The 21,227-nt window shown below is 35.2% G+C and overlaps 1 protein-coding gene across 2 annotated transcripts in view; it reads right to left on the reverse strand.

Annotated features, from left to right (window-relative positions):
• The window catches only part of TMTC3 (transmembrane O-mannosyltransferase targeting cadherins 3), a 62,976-nt gene that overhangs the window by 37,445 nt on the left and 4,304 nt on the right, over positions 1-21,227 (reverse strand). For both annotated transcript variants that reach the window (XM_032644611.1, XM_032644612.1), the window contains exons 2-6: positions 10,658-10,874; positions 7,809-8,027; positions 6,368-6,467; positions 1,293-1,408; positions 669-841 (exon numbers count right to left, since the gene is read on the reverse strand). In XM_032644611.1, coding sequence (XP_032500502.1) covers positions 669-841; positions 1,293-1,408; positions 6,368-6,467; positions 7,809-8,027; positions 10,658-10,846 — 797 coding nt within the window. In that variant the 5' untranslated portion in view covers positions 10,847-10,874. The remainder of the gene's footprint in view (positions 1-668; positions 842-1,292; positions 1,409-6,367; positions 6,468-7,808; positions 8,028-10,657; positions 10,875-21,227) is intronic.

Below are 21,227 nucleotides of genomic sequence, written 5' to 3' on the forward strand. Positions count from 1 at the left end.
TTTAAAAGACAGATTATCTGACCAAACAAAAAAGGAAGACCCAACTATATGCAGCCTACAAGAAATCTACTTTAAATAATAAAGATATAGATAGATTTAAAAAGTAAAAGATAAACCATGTAACACGAACAAAAGATAGCTGGAGTGGTTACATTAATATAAGGCAAAATGAATGTCTTAGTAAAGACTACTACTGGAGATGAAGCTCATTTAATAATGATAAAGGGATCAATTCATTAAGAGGACATCACAATCCTAAACACTGATACACTTTATAACAGAGCTTTAAAGAACATGAAGCAAAAACTGATAAAACTTCAAGGCAAAATAGACAAATCTACAGCTATAGTCAGCGATTTCAACATCCTTCTCTCAATAATTAATAAAACAAGTAGACAAAACTCACTAAGGATATAGAAGACTTAACCAATTTTGGGGGGTCATTATCTTGACTGTGATGTTTTCATGAGTGTACACGTATGTCAAAACCTATTAATTTGTACATTTTATATATATGCAGGTTTTTAAAAAGTATTAATTATACCTCAATAAAGCTGTTAAAAAACCTCAATGTAAATCAAAGACTTTCTGGAACATTTACAATCACTTAAAATGCAAAGTTAAAAAAAAAAAAGATGGAAGAAAACAAAAGAACCAGAATATCATACCTGGTGAATACTGGAAGTTGGGATTGAATAACCTGGACTCTAATCACAACAAGTAATAGTGTACTGAACATCAAAACAATGAGTTTTATTAGTGTCTGCAGCATAGAAAATGGAATACTACCCTTTCCGCGAAGAAACTGTCCGGCAGTAGTACATAATAATGGCAAAGTATACTAGAAGAGAAAAAAAAAGTTTAAGTAACAAATAGCACTTTACTGTAATTTTTCAACAATTATCATACTTTCTAAATGCAAGATTAAATAAAAATTGACCAAAATTATAAAACCAACATGGAGCAAATGGTGGAGCTGATAATCAATAAAACTGAGCCCAATAATCTTATCCAATAATTAATTATACTGTACAGTATTACTGTGTGCTTTCCCAAGTTGCTTAATGGTTTCATTATTGAAACTTTCTTAAAAAACTGAAGGTATAATATAAAATGTTAAGTAATTTTCAGTGGGTATGAAGGCAAAACATGCTTGTTTCTTGCAAATTTTTAATAATCATAATTGGTAAACAGTCCAATTTATATAATAATACACTTAGAAAATAAGTTTATTATAATCTGATTCAAATAGGATAAAAGATAGCAACAAGGAAATTTAGATTTCTCCTTACCCCCTGGGCAATAAATACTTCATACACACAGCAAATTCCCACAACTGTTATTCCCTGCTCTTTACACAGTGTTGCAACAGCCACTAAAAACACTGTCAACGCGATAGGAGTCCACACTGCAATTTAAGAACAGAAAAATATAAAAACACACAAAACAATTTTATAATATCATAAAAGGATATTTTAAGTTAGACAACTATTAGACATTACTGAAAAACTTTACTTGTGATTCTATGTTCACATTTGTTATTTTCCACTGACATACTTTATATTTTAAAACATATTGAAATGCTGTAACTTTTGCTTTATATATTAAAAAAATCAAGATATATAATTTGAACTAAAAAATTTTTGTGGACAGGAAAATTATCTAACCAAATGCTAACATTTAAAAACAAAGGTAGAGTGGCCAATCTGGAGAAGGGAAACTTACAGGGTTGAGTGTGGTAATTAATGAACTATCAATTTGAAATGAAGATAAATACCTGAAATTATCATAGAGGTACCTATATACTTTATTATATCTGTGAGTAATTAAAAAAAAACTTGAAAGTGAAAAATACTGGGCAAACTACAGTACGATTCTTACTAAAAAAAGACTATAAAAACTAAAACATGTTAGCAATAAGCATTTAAATCAATACTATTCTTTAAAAATTTGTAACAGAATATTCACAAGTTCTATTTAAGTGGAAAACCTACTTCATCAATTTTAAGTAAATGTCTACTACTCAGTAGTAATTTGATTAAAGAACCATGAATTGTGAGAGTAAATCTGGATCTACTACTAACTTGCTTTGTGATTCTGGGCAACTTTTCTGAGCTTTAGTTTTCTTATTGGCAAATACGATTTCTAATTCTTTTCTAGTTTAAGAAACATGGTACTTTGATTGTGTGACCTCAGTTTTTATTAAGGACATTAATCAAAGTAAACTCAAATAACTGACTTAAATCCAGGTATAAATAAGAACAGAATTCATGAATCTAATACATTTTTCTTTTGTCACTGGGCTTCATATAGAAACATCTGTTTTTGAAATCATTTTCAATTTTAAAATACTCTATAGACTAACATTACCGAAAGGAAAAACAACTGAAAAAAAAAATGAGAACACTATTGGAAATACTAAGTATTGATATAATAGTATTCCTTCCTCAAAAAAGTATCTCATATTCTAGTTAGGCCTAAACCATCAATATTAATGTAACAGATTATATCAAGGGTTGAACTATCCTGCTAAAGTCACCAAGAAATTCACAGAGCAAAGAAATTAGTAGATGATTATTTACAAAACAAGTTGAACCTAAGTTGGACCTTGAAGGATATACAGGACATGAAAGAATTGGGAAAGGGGTATGTATGAATAAAGGAATAGAGGAGGGAATAAGCTTGGCAAATGAATGATACAGATGATACAGAATGGTATGCCTGAATGGGTATGCACAGATTAAAAACTAGTGGGAAACAATGGCCTTGAAAATAGGTATATTAAACAGTTTATATAACCAGTTTATATTACCAGTATATTTCATTGCATTTCAATCACCTAATGGGATATGAGGGCAGGTGCAATCGTACTCATTTTGAAGGTTTAAAAAGGGTCATGCACAATAAGGAGACCATGACTTTAACTTGGTTCTTCTGATACTAAATTCAGAGCTTCTCACTAATTTGTATTTTCACTCCAAGGAAGAGAAATCAAACAGCTGCCTTCCAAGATGCTGGATTCAATGTAAGCAACTAATAGTTCTAATAAAGGCAAACGTTTTGCTGAAACCAGTCACTTCAGTTCTTTGGTGACTAAATTACTTTATGAACATACACACTTTGATTTTCATAATCAGGTCTCTGTGGCTAAAGTTACCATGTGTGATTTTGTCCAAAACAAGTACCCGTGCTAAATAAGTTGACACTGAAAAAAAAAAATACATGTATAAGTGTAGAATCAATTTCAATCCTCAAAATCTATTCCAATTTCAAAATATAGGTTTCCAAGCTGACTTTACATGTGTAAAGATACACACCTTCAGTAATCATGTATTTAAATAGTTATTTTAAGTATTTACTGCATTTGTAGGGGAGAGAGATAACAATAAATAAATATTTTTTGTCAAATGGTGACCTAAGTATTATAGAGAAAAACAGAAAGTGAAGGGAAATAAAACGGAGGGGGGAAGATGAGTGGCGCTACTGATGACATTTGAGCAGAAACCTAAAGTAATGAAAACTCAAGTGCAAAGGGCCTATGATGAATGATGCTTGTGAAAAGGGTATGGGACATGAATAACCCAGAATTTGAATTGATTAAATAATTACAAATTGAAAATCTTTGCATAGGACAAATACCTTAGATAGAATGGAGAATACAAAGATGATGACAAATCTGTGGTCTCAGGAGTGAAATAATGAAATGTGGCGTACAAAATACCATAGCGGAAAAGAGGACAGAGAGAGGTCCTGAGCAAGTTTCAGTATGTTTTCAATTAGAATTTAAAATATATTATATTCATTCACCTAAGCATTTCCTCAACAAATATATACTGAACACTCACTGTATACCAGGAACCATCTAGGAAATGGAGATAAGAAAGCGAGAGAAAGTTACCTACTCCAATGAAGGTTATATCCTATTGTAAGAGAACAATAGATGGGTTAAAAAAATTATGTATTTTTAGATTAAAAATGAGTTTTATGAGAAATGTAGGTTAAAGGGATAGAAAGCAACATGATTTGGTTTTTGTTTTGGTCAAGTGGTAAACTAGCATGACCTGTTGACCTGTTAGCCCCTTTCCCCAAAATCAAGCCTAGAAAGATTAAGTGAGAGGAAAATATGGCTTCTAAGATATAAAAAAAAAAAAGAGAGAAATTCCTGGGCATTGAAGGTTATCTTAAACATCATGTATGTTTGCATGGGTGTTTCGAGGGACTACATCTAAAGCAGAGAGTGAGAAAATTTTTTTTAAACGTTTTTCCTAGCCAATCCTGACTGCCCTGGGTAAATCATTATTTGCGCCTTTACTGTAGAAATCTGCAGCTACCGTAGGTTGTGGGTGTTCCAGGGATTAAATGAGAATACTTCCGAAGCCCTGCTGGGATAAGGAGTAAGATTTTTTTTAAAAGTACAAAATGACCAACCACTCTTCAGCAGTCTCTTCCACCCACAGACCTTCCATCTAAATGCAGGGGGGTGGTAGACTGGCCTGTTCTTAACGCTGATTCTCTTTAAGAGACCAGAGCAGGTGGTTGGTAGAATGGTAACAATAGTGATCAACAGTGGCCCTGGGGAACCTGGAGATCTCCACCCTGGATTTTAATGAGTCACCAGATGGACAGAGTGGCACTGGTCTTTCTCTTTATCACTTTCTCACAGTGGTTGGTAACTTTCAGAGAACATGTGGCCTGAGCTCACAAGTCAAAATAAGTAGATACCTGAAGGGTACCACAGTTACAAAAGAGAGCGCACAAATATAACAACACACATGACTAATTAATAATTAACTGAAAAGACTAAGAATTTAAAATAAGTAATTCTAAAGGAAAAATACTGGAGTTATAAAGAATATGAAATCATTAAAAAGGACCAAGTAAAATTATTAAGGATCAAAAATATAATAAAATGAAAGGATATTTTAGTTAGAATGAAGAACTTCTCTAAGAGGGAGACCATTGAGCTGAGGCCTGATGATGTAAAGAATATAAATGAAACAACTATGTGAAGATCTAAAAGACGAAAATTCAAGAAAGAGGGTACAACAAGTATAAAGGCCAGTGCTTCACTTGTTTAAGAGTAGCAAGAAGGTCTGCTTGGCTATAGTGAAGTGACTAGGGCAAAACTGCAGGAGACATGTTTAGAGAGATAGGCAGGAGCCTGATCATGGTCTTGAAGTTCACAGTATTTTCTAAGTTTATCATTCATGTTTTGCTTAGGATGGTATTTAAAGACGATATTAGTTTGCAATTCAATATTAGCTACTGAACTACCTCTCACTGCATTACAGGCAACAGGGAAAATAGGGACACTGCTTCCTATGAGCCAGGTACTGCTTTAAATCCCTTAACATGCTTAACTCAACTAATCCTTCTCAACAGGTAGGGACTATTATTATCTACATTTTATAAAGAAACTAAAGCACAGAGAGGTTATGTAATGACCAACATAGTAAATGGAGCTACTAAATGGTGGACCTGAAATGTGAAACCAGACTCCAGAGTCCATGCTTTGAACCACTATGTTATACTGAACTCAAAACTGTTTTAAGAAGGCATTGTGCATAGCATCAAGAGGGAAACCTACTCATATTACAGATCTAAGAAGCTGTTTAACTAAATTGCTTCTCTCTTGACACTTTGTTTTCATACATACAAAATTAAGCTCCTTATCATCAGTGCCTTGGGTTTATAGTGAGAAAATTCTCCAACAACATAGAAAAAAACCTCAGCATTAAATTTTAAGATTAACCAAGTACAGGTTAATGTCATAATGTGCTTCACAGTATGTGCCCTTTCATGCCCATTGGGCCCACACTCTTAAAAAATCATTTTTATTGCCTGGAATTTGTTTTCTGACATCATTAGGGCTAATGGGTTAATGTATACAAAGCATTTTCCAGGGTGGGCTACATGGAGGAGACTCATTAAATAGCTGAACTATGATCAACACATAATAAAAGTTATACTCTAACAGGCTTTTAACTTTGCCTAAACAATACAATTCATAGCCTTCACATGTGTTACCTATAGAAAGACAACTGAAGTATTGGTACTTCATCATTTACAGGTAACAGCAAATGGAACTAAGAATGATCCTAAAACTCTTACATTCTAGGGAAATTTTTAAAAATTAGATCAAATAGAAACTGTTAGTCATGATAAAATATAAACTACAAACAGTAATTTTTAATATTGACAATGTCACATACTTTTCTTATGTCCATAGATGCTAAAGTACAATAGCATGATATATAAAGATAAATACCAAAAATGGCATATGTTTTATAAGAACCACTTGAAGTAAACAGAAATTACTTGATTGAGTTTTATAGCTAAAGTAAAAAGTTAAATGTTAGACATTTACCTATAGAATTATCTGGTCCTTTTGATTTGGTATATGACAAAAATGCAGCTAGAAAAAAGATAGATGACAAAAGTTCTGCTCTTCCTACAACACCTGTTACCTAGAAAGGGAAGGAGAGGGGTTCATATTAATAAAAAGCATCTTGAAAATTTAACTATAATTGCAACAGCAGTTTAATTAGAAATTAAACTGCCATAACTTTTCAAGTGCACATTTCTGTTTTTTAAGCATTCTTTGAGTGCCCTCATGTGGTGAATTTGTATGTCTTCTATAAAAGTAAATTTATCAGTGACTGTAACAGTTTTTTTATTATTCTGGAGTAATTATAGACTCAGAGGAAGTCGCAAAAATAGTATAGAGAAGTCCTGTTTACCCTTTACCCAGCTTCCTCTAATGGTAACATCTTACACAATTATAGTACACTATCTAGATGTAGTTCTTACATGTTTTCTTAAAATACAAGTGTTCTTAAAATACAAAAATATAATAAACTCAATACATTATAGCTCACAAATAAACCTGCAAACTAAAATTTAAAAAGACAATAAACTTTAAAACATCCTTTTAAATTCAAAAAATTTAAATATAAAGCCCCCAAATCCCTTTAAAGTATTCTGAACTCACTATAAAACTTAAAACAACCTATTATTTTTGTAGACGTATAGAAAAATGTTCAGCTAGACACCAAAAGTTTCAAGATACTGGGAGAGACACACAACTCCCCTCCAACACACACACACACACACACACACACACACACACACACACACAGACACAGACACACACACCCCGGCAGAGTTTAAGCATACAGACTCTTGTTTAAAATTGAAAGCTTGTAACAAAGCAACTGAATAGAGTCCTCTTTGCTCTGCTGAGAGGCAATTCTGGAGTCTCAAGATTACCAAGAAAAATACAGTTATAGTTTGTGAATGTGATGAGATGAGCATATTGGCAATAGTAGAGACAGCTCACAATTTTTAAACACATGGCAATAGAAAATAAGAAATTACTGAGCATGATTTGTTAGGATATCTGTCCATGTTTGCATATATTTTGATAAATTTTGATCCCTTACATAAGTTTCTCTTATTATTTTCTGTCCTTTGAAACAAAAAAAATGCCAAGTTGACAAATATTTAAAATCTTTATTCATAAAAAAATTAGCAAAGAAAATTACTGTATTCATTTATATTTTACATCGCTAAAGTTGAGTGATTACATCTTATGTTCTTGAATAAATGTTTGTTTCAAAATTTGTTTTAAAAAATTTTACATAGTAGGAAAGTTAGACTCTACACTAATAAGTTAAGACACTGTACCAATAGGAGTCTTCAAATACTTGGATTAAAGTCATGGTTAATTTTTTTTTCCTTAAAAATATATACCATTATAGACACGTATAGGAATAATGCAAAAAACATCAATTTATAGTTTTACTTACTGCTTCTGTGTGTATTGGGTGCACTGCAAAAAGTAAAGAAGCAATCACACTACTCCGGTTATCCAGAAAGAGTTTGCAGACTTTAAGAAATATCACACTAACCACAGCATGAAAAATCATATTTAGGAGATGATATGACATAGGTTTCAGTTCACTAAACAAATAATTTAAGCGAAACGTCAATACTGTTAAGGGACGGTAAGACTTGTGGCTTCTCTCCTAAAAGGAAAAAAGAATCATCAATCATTGATTATTAAAGTATCTCGGCTCTTCTGGGTACATGAACTAATCACTGCTTTTACTACATTTGGCTGAGAAATAACAATAAAATAATGAAATGCCCCAAGAATAATACAAACATAAAAGATAGCTCTACGTGGGTTTTTTTTGTGTTTTCCTATTTCCTTTGTACAAAAACAAGGCAATTTCATCTCTGATATATAGTAGTCAAAGAATTAACAGTAAAAGAAGACCTAACTACTAATTCCTCTTCAATGCACAAATTTTAAAAAGTAGGACAAGAGTGATATTAATCAAGTTGTAGCACAGGATTTCTTTCCAAAACCAGCTACCCAAACTATTACCAATACAAGCATTCATGTAATTGCTGGCTAGATCTTCAAAAGAAAACATAAGAACAGAATGCTTACCCAGTGCAGTTTAAACAATGATGACTCAAAAAGGTACTGTCTAGTTGTCTTTTGAAACGACACCTCCATAATGTATAAACCTGAATATATTAAACCAAACATACTACACAGAGAGTAATACAAGAGCAAAAACTTTCTTAGAGAATAGATACCTTTGTTATTGCAGTCTCTATTGGCAATAAATCAAATTCTATGTGAGGTACTGAATTTCTTTATAAACTACAAGTTATATTTAACAAGAAATATTTTTACTCTAAGACAAAATCAAACCAGATTTAAGAATAAAACACACAAGTTAAAAAGATATAAAATATTATCTTATTTATTTTTTGTAATTTTTTTTTTTAAGATGTTGAGGGTAGGAGTTTATTAATTAATTTATTTATTTTTGCTGTGTTGGGTCTTCGTTTCTGTGTGAGGGCTTTCTCTAGTTGTGGCAAGCAGGGGCCACTCTTCATCGCGGTGTGCGGGCCTATCACTATTGCAGCCTCTCTTGTTGCAGAGCACAGGCTGCAGACGCGCAGGCTCAGTAGTTGTGGCTCACGGGCCTAGTTGCTCCGCAGCATGTGGGATCCTCCCAGACCAGGGCTCGAAGCCGTGTCCCCTGCATTAGCGGGCAGATTCTCAACCACTGCGCCACCAGGGAAGCCCTATTCTTTGTAATTTTTTATAAAGGCATTCACTCACCTTCTTTGCTCTCCTACCTCTTACCATAATTTGCTGTAACTCTGGTATATAGCTATAGACTTAAGCCTGCTCATCCCCAATAGGGAACATTAGGAAGCACAAGAAGCAGACAGTTCCCATTTTGAAATTAAAAGCATTTTAATATCTCTGTCTGTATTGACTATACACAACATGAGTGCTATCTACCTAGAATGCATTTTCCTGCTTGGCTAATTCCTATACATCCTTCGAATTTCACCTCAAGCACACAAAATTGCTTTTAAAGGCAATGTACTGAACTGAAATGACTTGTAACAGAAAGCAGAAAAATGTTGTAGAAACCTTTTGGTTTCAAACCTTTCAGGTCAAAATCTAATGACATGATTAAAATCAAAATAGATATTAGCATAAATTGGGGGAATGGACATATTTCTAAGAGTCTCTGGGGATAAAGGGTATGGGTAGAGGGGAATAAATTATCTAGAATACATGTTATAATAGTACCATATTTTCCCCTTGTTATCAAAAGACTTATTTCTTCTAAAGGCTAGAATTCGGTGAGAATAGGAAAGGTTGCAGGAAAATAAATAATCTGCTTATTTAATAAGAAAAAATACTTGTTTGTGACGAGAGGAATGAAAGATTCCATACCCCTCCTTGAGAAGCTTCCAGATTTGGAGAATGCGGAAAGGGGCCAAGAATGACAAATGACAAAAAGTGTTATATGTTATGTTTCAACAACTATGGGCTATGTACTACAGACAGATTAATTAATCCTCAAGGTATTATTCTTTTATAGATCAGGAAAATGCCTCAGTCATCTAAAAGCTGTGTTCCCACCTATTTCACACAGCTTTTACATGACAGAACTAAAATTAGAATCTAATCTTTATGATCCCAAGTTAACAAAGATTTAATCCCAAACAGTTTACCAGTGACCTTCAAAATAAAGTTACTGGCAAAGTAAAAATATCTCCATAAACATGAACTAAACTTTTGGGTTCTCAATATAAAATCAAATTAAGTATCAGGTAGGAGATATGGCACAAATTAAAACTTTTAATAAATCATTTTTTTCTGCAGAAAAACAGGCAATATGTATACTTAGCATTTTTACCCTTAAAGTCTAATCTATTTATATTGAAGTTACATATATTTTTAAATGGTTAAATACCACAAGCAGTCATCTCTTCTGCCTGACTCATAAGAGAGAAAAAAGAGAAATAAATTCAGTTAGATTTGTGTTACGCCTACTGTTCTAACACATTTGGTTTTTACACACATATATTATTTCTAAAGAGATTAAGCCAAGGTACACAACCAAGGAAAGAATCAAGTACTATAAAAAATATGATCACATTTTCAACTTCCTATCTAATTTATTACAAACATGTTATGTCTCGTATAAAATTTTTGAGGAAAAAAATCCATAATTACTATGATGATGGCAATGCAATGTTGATAAAAAATTAGGAGTACTAAACTACTGGAATAATTTAAAATCTGAGATACATATAAGTAATATATACTTACTTCAGACATAGGGGTTCCCCAGAAATCATTCTGAAATAAAGTTTTTAAAGGTGTAGATGGATGCAGGTCTTTATTATCCAGTATTGCTGACACATCATCAAAAACAAAACCACAAAAGAGGCTGTTCCAATAGCAAGCAGCAACTACGCCTATTATTAAGGTTACTTCTTTGAGGTTAATATCAGCCATCTTTTCCACAAGCACTTGTGGACAAAATCTGGGGGGGGAAATCATGAAGATAAAATGAAATAAGCAACATTTTTTTCTCTAATAAGTATAGTTTTAATAGAAGAATAAGCAAAATAAAGATAGAATGCTAATTCTCACAGAGAATTAATTCTTTAAAGCTCAGTTCAAATTCCATCCACTTAAGGAGTATTAGCTGACCACCTCTCCATATTCCTAACCTAAGACAGAATTAATTGCTCTTTCATGTGTGTTTTCATACCTCTAATACAGCCTTTTTCACATCACTCAATCTTTAAACCTATCTCTTTAGCTAACTAGATAGTGAACTCCTTATCAACCGTCACAGGTCAGGTCACCTGGGAAACAAATATATATAAGATATCTAAAAAAAAACCTGGCATGATGTGCTCCAGCAGTATCTAAATGAATCCTTGTGGGAAAACAAATACATACTTAAAAAGACACTGATCATGGGTTTTCTGAAATGTAAATAAAGCTGTTTAAGTACCTTATGACTATAAAGATCAACTATTACCTAAATCAGGAGTCCAAACTTGAAGCCTGAAGCCCTGTTCAGCTTGATCAAAAGCCTTTTAAAAATATATGTCTTGCATGCCTTTATGCTAACTGTACACTAGCCAGTTTAACTACTGTTCCTTTATCTTTTACTGGATTGAGTTATTTGATGGACTTACCTGTTTGGTCCCTGGGGCATAGGAGTAGTTTATGAAACAGATATAAACTATGGTTTTTCTTCTTCCCATTGCAACAAAAGCTTTTAATCTAGAGACTGGTCTTCATACATGACAATTCATAACTAAGTCATTGCTTTAGAAAAGATTCAGTGAGGGAATGTTTATAGAGTAAAAAGAACTATATGAACTGGAGGATACTGGTGAATCAACCCTACTATAAAAATAAGGTTTGAAGGTATACTCTAAAAAAACAAGCTGATGAGATATTTTTCTAGCTTGAGTAGTGTCATTAGTATCACTTTAGTGTTACCACTTGTGGAGGGAAGAATAATGGTCCCCCAAATATGTAAATCATCTGAACCTGTGAATATGTTACCTTACAGAGCAAAAGAAACTTTACAGGTGTGATTAAATTGAGGATTTTGAGATAAGGAAATTATCCTAGATTTTCTTGGGTGGGCCAATTCAATGATAAGAGACCTCACAAATGAATGAGGGAGGCAGGAGACTTGAAAAAGCAGAGGTCAGAGTGATATGATGGCTGCCTGTGGGCCACAAGCCAAGGATTGACAGCAGCCTCTAGAAGCTGGAAAAGACAAAAAAACACATTCTTCATTAGAGGTTCTAAAAGGACCCCAGCCCTACTGACATCTCAATTTTAGTCTAGTGAGATCCATTTTGGACTTCTGACTTCCAGAACTGTAAAATAATAAATTTGTTATTTTAAGCTACTACATTTGTGTTAATTTGTTATAGGAGCAATAGGAAATTAATATATCACTCACAGAGCCAGAAGATCTGGAACCAGAGATATATCTGCAGGAATTTTTGTCAGATCAGAGAAGAATAAGGTAGAGACCTTAAACCAGATATGAGCTGTATAAGAATATATATATATATATATATATACATAAACACCTATGGGAAGGTATTGAAGTTTCTTTAGAATGAGACAGAAAAATTTCAGAATACATTAGACTTTTGAAAGAAATGTTAAACTGAAACCAACAAATCAGAAAGGAAATTAGCTGTACCTTTTGAAGAAGTCTAGTTTTCAATTAACAGAAAAATTATCTAAGAGTTTATCTTGAATCCAGAAGAAATTTAGCATCTCTAAATGGTATGGTCTTGTACACATTATTATCAAAAAAAAAGTTGATGGTGTGTGTTTAAAGATTGGAGAGATCTGGCTCAACTTCTCAACCACAGTAAAATGACAGTCAATAATTTTTTAAAAAAGGAAGGCTATAAATTCACAAGGATAAAGACAATTGGAAAGGAGACCACAGCACATTTTGGAAGCTGGAAAGGTAAAATGTTTAATAAGTGACTCAATAGAGATCAAGAAAGTGAATCCTTACCTGAAGGGGGAAAAGCTGAAAAGTTTTCTGCACTCCTGCCGGCATCATCACAAAAACTGATGCCAAGGATCTCAGGAAGTAGGGCTAGGAACAGATGGACCTCCCGGGTGGGGCAGTGGCTAAGAATCTGCCTGCCAATGCAGGGGACATGGGTTTGATCCATGTTCTGGGAAGATCCCACATGCCGCAGAGCAACTAAGCCTGTGTGCCACAACTACTGAGCCCTTGTGCTGCAAATACTGAAGCCGGCATGCCTAGAGCCCACGATCCAGAAGAGAAGCCACCGCAATGAGAAGCCCGTGCACTGCAATGAAGAGTAACCCTCAATACCCTTCTTAGTATAGTTTTAGACCCTCCAGCTATCTTCTACCAGTTGAAAACAGAATCTTATAAAATTTTACAACACTGGAAACAAAGAGAGGGTACTAAAAGCTTCCAGAAAGAAATAATGCAGGTTCCATACCAAAGGTTACGAATCCAAATAAATCACTTTTTTTTTTTTACCAACAACGTTAGAAGCTCGGGGGGCAGGTGAAATTCAGAAAACAAAAAGGGAATAATGCTTCAAATTTCTGATGGATAATAATTTCTACCTTAAAATTCTATATTAATAAACCCAAATTTGCCAAGTAGAAAGTAGAATAAAAATACTTTAAAACATTCAAGGTCTCAAAAATGTACCTCTAATGTTTTTCTTCTCAGGAAACTAATAGAAGAGATACCCCAATAACATGAGGAAGTATACTAAGAAACATAAAGATAGGGAAATCAGGAGATAAGGGATGCAACACAGAACTATAGCCATGCAAGCAGGTCTACTACCCAGGCAACAATGAGATAGGTCAGCACATTCCTGAATGACAGTCCCAAGAAGATATAACTGACAGAACACCTGATGTGTTTAAACACAGCATAAAGAACTATTTTCCCTTTAAACTGTGTGTGTGTAATTGTAATTCAGAAAAACAAAAACAAGTCAGGATATCCACCATCGGGTAGTGAAAATCAAGTCTTGTGTATGGGGTCACAAACCTCTCAGGTTGGGGTGACAAACTGCTGTTTGGTTAAATGTTTTCACAAAAAGAAACTTTAAAATTAATAGAGGAAAAATAAGTAAATTAAAACTATGGCTTTAATACTTTGAAATTATATTTGGGAATAAGATATATTTGATTTTTAGAGTACTTATAATGTTTAAGAGTATTTACATAGGGCAGACAGCAGAAGCAAGAAGAACTACAATCCTGCAGCCTGTGGAACAAAAACCACATTCACAGAGAGACAGACAAGATGAAAAGGCAGAGGGCTATGTACCAGATGAATGAACAAGATAAAACCCCAGAAAAACAACTAAATGAAAAGGAGATAGGCAACCTTCTGGAAAAAGAATTCAGAATAATGATAGTGAAGAGGATCCAGGACCTCGGAAAAAGAATGGAAGCAAAGATTGAGAAGATGCAAGAAATGTTTCACAAAGATCTAGAAGAATTAAAGAACAAACAAACAGATGAACAATACAATAACTGAAATGAAAAATGCACTAGAAGGAATCAATAGCAGAGTAACTGAGGCAGAAGAACGGATAAGTGACCTGGAAGACAGAATGGTGGAATTCACTGCTGCAGAACAGAATAAAGAAAAAGGAATGAAAAGAAATGAAGACAGCCTAAGAGACCCCTGGGACAACATTAAACGCAACAACATTCGCATTATAGGGGTCCCAGAAGGAGAAGAGAGAGAGAAGGGACCCGAGAAAATATTTGAAGAGATTATAGCAGAAGACTTCCCTAACATGGGAAAGGAAATAGCCACCCAAGTCCAGGAAGCGCAGAGAGTCCCAAACAGGATAAACACAAGGAGAAACACACCAAGACACATAGTAATCAAATTGGCAAAAATTAAAGACAAAGAAAAATTATTGAAAGCACCAAGGGAAAAATGATAAATAACATACAAGGGAACTCCCATTAAGGTTAACAGAGGATTTCTCAGTAGAAACTTGACAAGCCAGAAGGGAGTGGCATGATATACTTAAAGTGATGAAAGGGGAGTACCTACAACCAAGATTACTCTACCCAGCAAGGATCTCATTCAGATTCGAAGGGGAAATCAAAAGCTTTACAGACAAGCAAAAGCTAAGAGAATTCAGCACCACCAAACCAGCTCTACAACAAATGCTAAAGGAACTTCTCTAAGTGGGAAACACAGGAGAAGAAAAGGACCTACAAAAACAAACCCCCCCAAATTAAGAAAATGGTAATAGGAACATACATATCAATAATTACCTTAAATGTGAATGGAGTAAATGCTCCAACCAAAAGACACAGGTTTGCTGAATAGATACAAAAACAAGACCCATATACATGCTGTCTACAAGAGACCCACTTCAGACCTAGGGACACATACAGGATGAAAGTGAGGGGATGGAAAAAGATAATCCATGCTAATGGAAATCCAAAGAAAGCTGGAGTAGCAATACTCATATCAGATAAAATAGACTTTAAAATAAAGAATGTTACAAGAGACAAGGAAGGACACTACGTAATGATCAAGGGATCAATCCAAGAAGAACATTTAACAACTAGAAATATATATGCACCCAACATAGGAGCACCTCAATACATAAGGCAAGTGCTGACAGCTATAAAAGAGGAAATCGACAGTAACACAATAATAGTGGGGGACTTTAACACCTCACTTACACCAATGGACAGATCATCCAAAATGAAAATAAATGAGGAAACACAAGCTTTAAATGACACAACAGACCAGACATTCCATCCAAAAACAGCAGATTACACTTTCTTCTCAAGTGCGCATGGAACATTCTCCAGGATAGATCACATCTTGGGTCACAAATCAAGCCTCAGTAAATTTAAGAAAATTGAAATCATACCAAGCATCTTTTCTGACCACAACTCTATGAGATTATAAATGAATTACAGGGAAGAAAACGTAAAAAACACAAACACATGGAGGTAAACAATACGTTACTAAATAACCAAGAGATCACTGAAGAAATCAAAGAGGAAATCAAAAAATACCTAGAGACAAATGACAATGAAAACACGACGATCCAAAATCTATGGGATGCAACAAAAGCAGTTATGAGAGGGAAGTTTATAGCTATACAAGCCTACCTCAAGGAACAAGAAAAATCTCAAATAAACAATCTAACCTTACACCTACAGGAACTAGAGAAAGAAGAACAAACAAATCCCAAAGTTAGTAGAAGGACAGAAATCATAAAGACCAGAGCAGAAATCAATGAAATAGAAACAAAGGAAACAATGGCAAAGATCAATAAAACTAAAAGCTGGTTCTTTGAGAAGATAAACAAAACTGATAAACCATTAGCCAGACTCATCAAGAAAAAGAGGGAAAGGACTCAAATCAATAAAATTAGAAATGAAAAAGGAGGAGTTACAACAGACACCACAGAAATACAAAGCATCCTAAGAGACTACTACAAGCAACTCCATGCCAATAAAATGGACAACCTGGAAGAAACAGACAAATTCTTAGGAAGGTATAACCTTCCAAGGCTGAACCAGGAAGAAATAGAAAATATGAACAGACCAATCACAAGTAATGAAATGGAAACTGTGATTAAAAATCTTCCAACAAACAAAAGTCCAGGACCAGATGGCTTCACAGGGGAATTCTATCAAACATTTAGAGAAGAGCTAACACCCATCCTTCTCAAACTCTTCCAAAAATTGCAGAGGAAGGAAAACTCCCAAACTCATTCTATGAGGCCACCATCACCCTGATACCAAAACCAGACAAAGATACTACAAAAAAAGAAAATTACAGACCAGTATCACTGAATATAGATGCAAAAATCCTCAACAAAATACTAGCAAACAGAATCTAACAACACATTAAGAGGCTCATACACCATGATCAAGTGGGATTTATCCCAGAGATGCAAGGATTCTTCAATATATGTAAATCAATCAATGTGATACACCACATTAACAATCTGAAGAAGAAAAACCATATGATCATCTCAATAGATGCAGAAAAAGTTTTTGACAAAATTCAACACCCATTTATGATAAATACTCTCCAGAAAGTGGGCATAGAGGGAACCTACCTCAACATAATAAAGGCCATATATGACAAACCCACAGCAAACATTATTCTCGATGGTGAAAAACTGAAAGCATTTCCTCTAAGATCAGAAACAAGACAAGGATGTCTATTCTTGCCACTGTTATTCAACATAGTTTTGGAAGTCCTAGCCATGGCAATCAGAGAAGAAAAAGAAATAAAAGGAAAAAAAAGAGTAATTAACATACACTCGAGATTCTGATATATTAGCTTCAAAACTGTAATTTTAAATACAACGTTATATAATAATATATATAACATACATAATATTAAATTATTGACCATGCTATTTTTGGATTTAAGACTTTTAGTTGAAAAATATTAAGAATTTAGACAAGTTTACAAATAAATATTCAAGTTTTTATAAGACCTTGGGAGTTGCTACGGCTTTAAGTTTAGTTTACTAGCTTTATAAAAGTTGTTTGAGAAAGTCTTGCTTGTTAAGTTAGGCATCTGAAGTCCTCAAATAAAAATGAATATACTAAAACTATAAATGCAGTTTTAAATTCAGGCAACTTAATTAGGTTTTAAATGTAGCTGATTAAGGGTATTCAGTCCTTTCAATTATTATTTATTTGTTATACGTTGAAAAGGGATATGTTACTTTATAAACAGAATAAGATTTGTAGGTTGAATTTAAAGGCTTAAAGAACACAAGGTTATAAAATGTTACTTAAAGAAACTTGGACTGATCTCATGATTTCTAAATACAATTAGGTAATAAAAAGTTATGCAGTCACTTTAAGCTGCAAAGCAAATTCATTCAGTAATTGAAATACTCAACTCCAACTTAATAATCAAGACCCTGAACTCGATTTAACTCTTGGGCACTGTCCTCTGCTCTAGGCTTGGGATCACTGCGTAGGAGAAGCGTGTTGTTATGGAATGAGGATACAGTTTATTCTTCTCTTTCTTTACCTACATTCTTGTTAAACATAATTTCTGAGCACTATAGTGTTAGAGCAGAATGGAGAGAGAAGAAAGGAAGGAAAGCAAAAGAGCTTACTTGACCTCTATATTCAAGATGAATCTCTTATAGGTGTTTGAGGGTTCTTTGGGGACAAACCCCACACCATTAGGGACTGTCACCTGAAATTCCCTTTATGTCTACTTCCTCCTTAGAAACTGGTGGTATCCAGCTTTTCTTTGCTGGGTCCCTTTGCAACCACCACCCCTACCTCCAAGCTCTACTCCCACAAGTGGTTTTTTGGGGCAGGGCTTCAGATGAGTCCACAACTGAGCTCATGAGCATACACTAAAACTAGCTCTCTCCCTTTCTCTCATTATTAAGCTCCCTGGGGTAATGTTTTAAAATTTTATTTTCTTGGCCTTTTATAAACTTGGTATGGGTGAGGTGTTTAAGCAGAACCAAGCAGATTTATCAATGGGGTGCTAATCTTCACTGAGTCAATGGCGTCGCAAAATGTTTACTGTTCATGACTACCACCATTATGGTTAGTTTTATGTATCAACTTGCCTAGGCTATAGTAGTATTCAAACACTAATCTAGGTGTTGTGAAGGTATTTTTTTTTTTTTTTTTTTTTTTTTGCGGTACGCGGGCCTCTCTCTGTCGTGGCCTCCCCTGTTGCGGAGCACAGGCTCCGGATGCGCAGGCTCAGCGGCCATGGCTCACCGGCCTAGCTGCTCCGCAGCATGTGGGATCCTCCTGGACCGGGGCATGAACCTTGTGGACCCTGCATCGGCAGGCGGACTCTCAACCACTGCGCCACCAGGGAAGCCCCCTGAAGGTATTTTGTAGATGTGGTTAACACCTATAGCCTGGTGATTTTAGGTAAAGGAGATTATACCTAAATTATACCAATGTGGATGGAACTCATCCAATCAGTTGAATCACCTTAAAAGCAAAATTGAAGTTTCCCTGAGAAGAAACTCTACCTCATGACTGCATTATCAGGTCCTGCTGAAGAGTTTCTAGCCTGCCAGCCTACTCTACAGATTTTGGATTCACTAGTTCCAAAATCCTCTAAGTCCATCCTTTCATATAAATGTCTTGATTTGATATATGCTTAGTTATCTGGTTTGATTAAAGCTGGATATCTAAAGGGTAGGTGGGGGGGAGTCTCAGCTTGGAAAGCTAGCCTCTGCTACTTGTGGTCATATCCTTCAACAGGTAGCCTAAACTTCTTTAAATGGTGTCCTCAGGAGAGCTGGAGGGGAAATCCCAACGGACAAGCACTTTTCAAGTCCTGCTTACTGCATAATTTTTACTATCAATCAAGCAAGGTAAACCCAGAAGCAATGTGGGAGAGGTTATAAAGAGTCAAGACAGGGCTTCCCTGGTGGTGCAGTGGTTGAGAGTCCGCCTGACGACGCAGGGGACACAGACTCGTGCCCCGGTCTGGGAAGATCCCACATGCCGTGGAGCGGCTGGGCCTGTGAGCCATGGCCGCTGAGCCTGCGCGTCCGGAGCCTGTGCTCCGCAACAGGAGAGGCCACAACAGTGAGAGGCCCGTGTACCGCAAAAATAAAATAAAATAAAAGAGTCAAGACAATACTATTTTTGAAGGTTCTCCAAGGAAGCATATTATGAGAGAAAGGGAGAGAGCGCGCTACTTCTCATGCATGTCATGAGCTTAGTTGTGGAGTCATCTTAGGTTTTGTCCAAAAAAAACCACCTGCAAGGGAAGAGGTTAGGGGAAAGGAAGAGGGTTACATAAGGACACAGATAGAGGGCAGCATAATTCACTGGGGGCCATTATTATAACAATGTAACACATCACTGTTAAATGTTAGTTGTGAGAATGCTATAGACTGGATATTTGTGTCCTCCCAAAATTCATGTTAAATCCTAATGCCTAATGTAATGTCATTTGGAGGTAGGGGGCCTTGGGGAGGTGATCAGGTCATGAGGGTGGAGCCTTCATGAATGGGATTAATGCCCTTATATAAGAGATCTGAGAGAGATCCCTTGCCCCCTCTGCCATGTGATGACACAGTAAAAAGATGCTCACTAGGAACCAGCTCCTCACTAGAGACTGAATCTCCTGATGCCTTGATCTTAGACTTCCCAGTCTTTAGAACTGTGAGAAATAAATTCCTACTGTTTATAAACCACCTAATCTAGGGTATTGTGCTAGAACAACATGAACAGGCTAAGAGAGGGAACTTCCAGTTCTTTATCTAGGCACAGAAGCATATTCACCCAGATGCACATAGTCTGAGCAAATAGAATGACTGATTTATGTTTGCTTACCAAAATGGGATGTCACTATATATGTGCAAAGAATCCAAACGCAATTGAAGACCACTCATGAGCATGTTACAGGCATACAAAACAATATAATTCCTTCAACACAATTGTACTGAATGCTCACTTTTCCTAATACTCCCGCAGTACAATTATGGAAAAAACAAGCCTAGAGGAAAAGTTTATATGAAATCTGGGAATATTTAGTCTGGAAAGGATAGTCTTCTCAGCTCAATAATTTCATGATTATATCTTTTTCAATAAGTAAAACTTTGGCTTGCATAGTTTGCAAAGTCTGTATTCACAATGACTCCTACTAATCTTTCCAGTCTCCTCATGTTGGGAGAAGACAAGTGTTTGCTTGCTGCACACTGATTCCTCTCCACAAGAACAAGGCAAAACAAAACATTTTCTGTACACAGTGGAGACTAAATTTCTCACAGCCATGCTTTATGTTAGAAGCTGGAAAAGTAAGCTACCATTCATTTTCTTGATAAGACAGCATAAAAGGAATGGAGATTAACATTTGGAATATAGGTTGATTGGTACATAGAACAGAGGTAGCAATTATAAAAGGCAAGTCTTTTTTTTTTTTTAACCGCTTTACTGGAGTATTATTGCTTTACAATGGTGTGTTAGTTACTGCTGTATCACAAAGTGAATCAGCTACTCATATACATATATTCCCATATCCCCTCCTGCTGCATCTCCCTCCCACCCTCCATATCCCACCCCTCTAGGTAGTCACAAAGCACAGAGCTGATCTCCCTGTGCTATGCGGCTGCTTCCCACTAGCTATCTATTTTACATTTGGTAACGTATATATGTCCATGCCACTCTCTCACTTTGTCCCAGCTTACCCCTCCCCCTCCCCGTGTCCTCAAGTCCATCCTCTACATCTGCATCTTTATTCCTGTCCTGCCCCTAGGTTCTTCAGAACCATTTTTTTTTTTTAAGATTCCATATATATGTTAGCATACAGTGTGTTTTCTCTTTCTGA

This window comes from Phocoena sinus, chromosome 10, assembly GCF_008692025.1.
Source record: "Phocoena sinus isolate mPhoSin1 chromosome 10, mPhoSin1.pri, whole genome shotgun sequence".
Taxonomy (NCBI): domain Eukaryota; kingdom Metazoa; phylum Chordata; class Mammalia; order Artiodactyla; family Phocoenidae; genus Phocoena; species Phocoena sinus.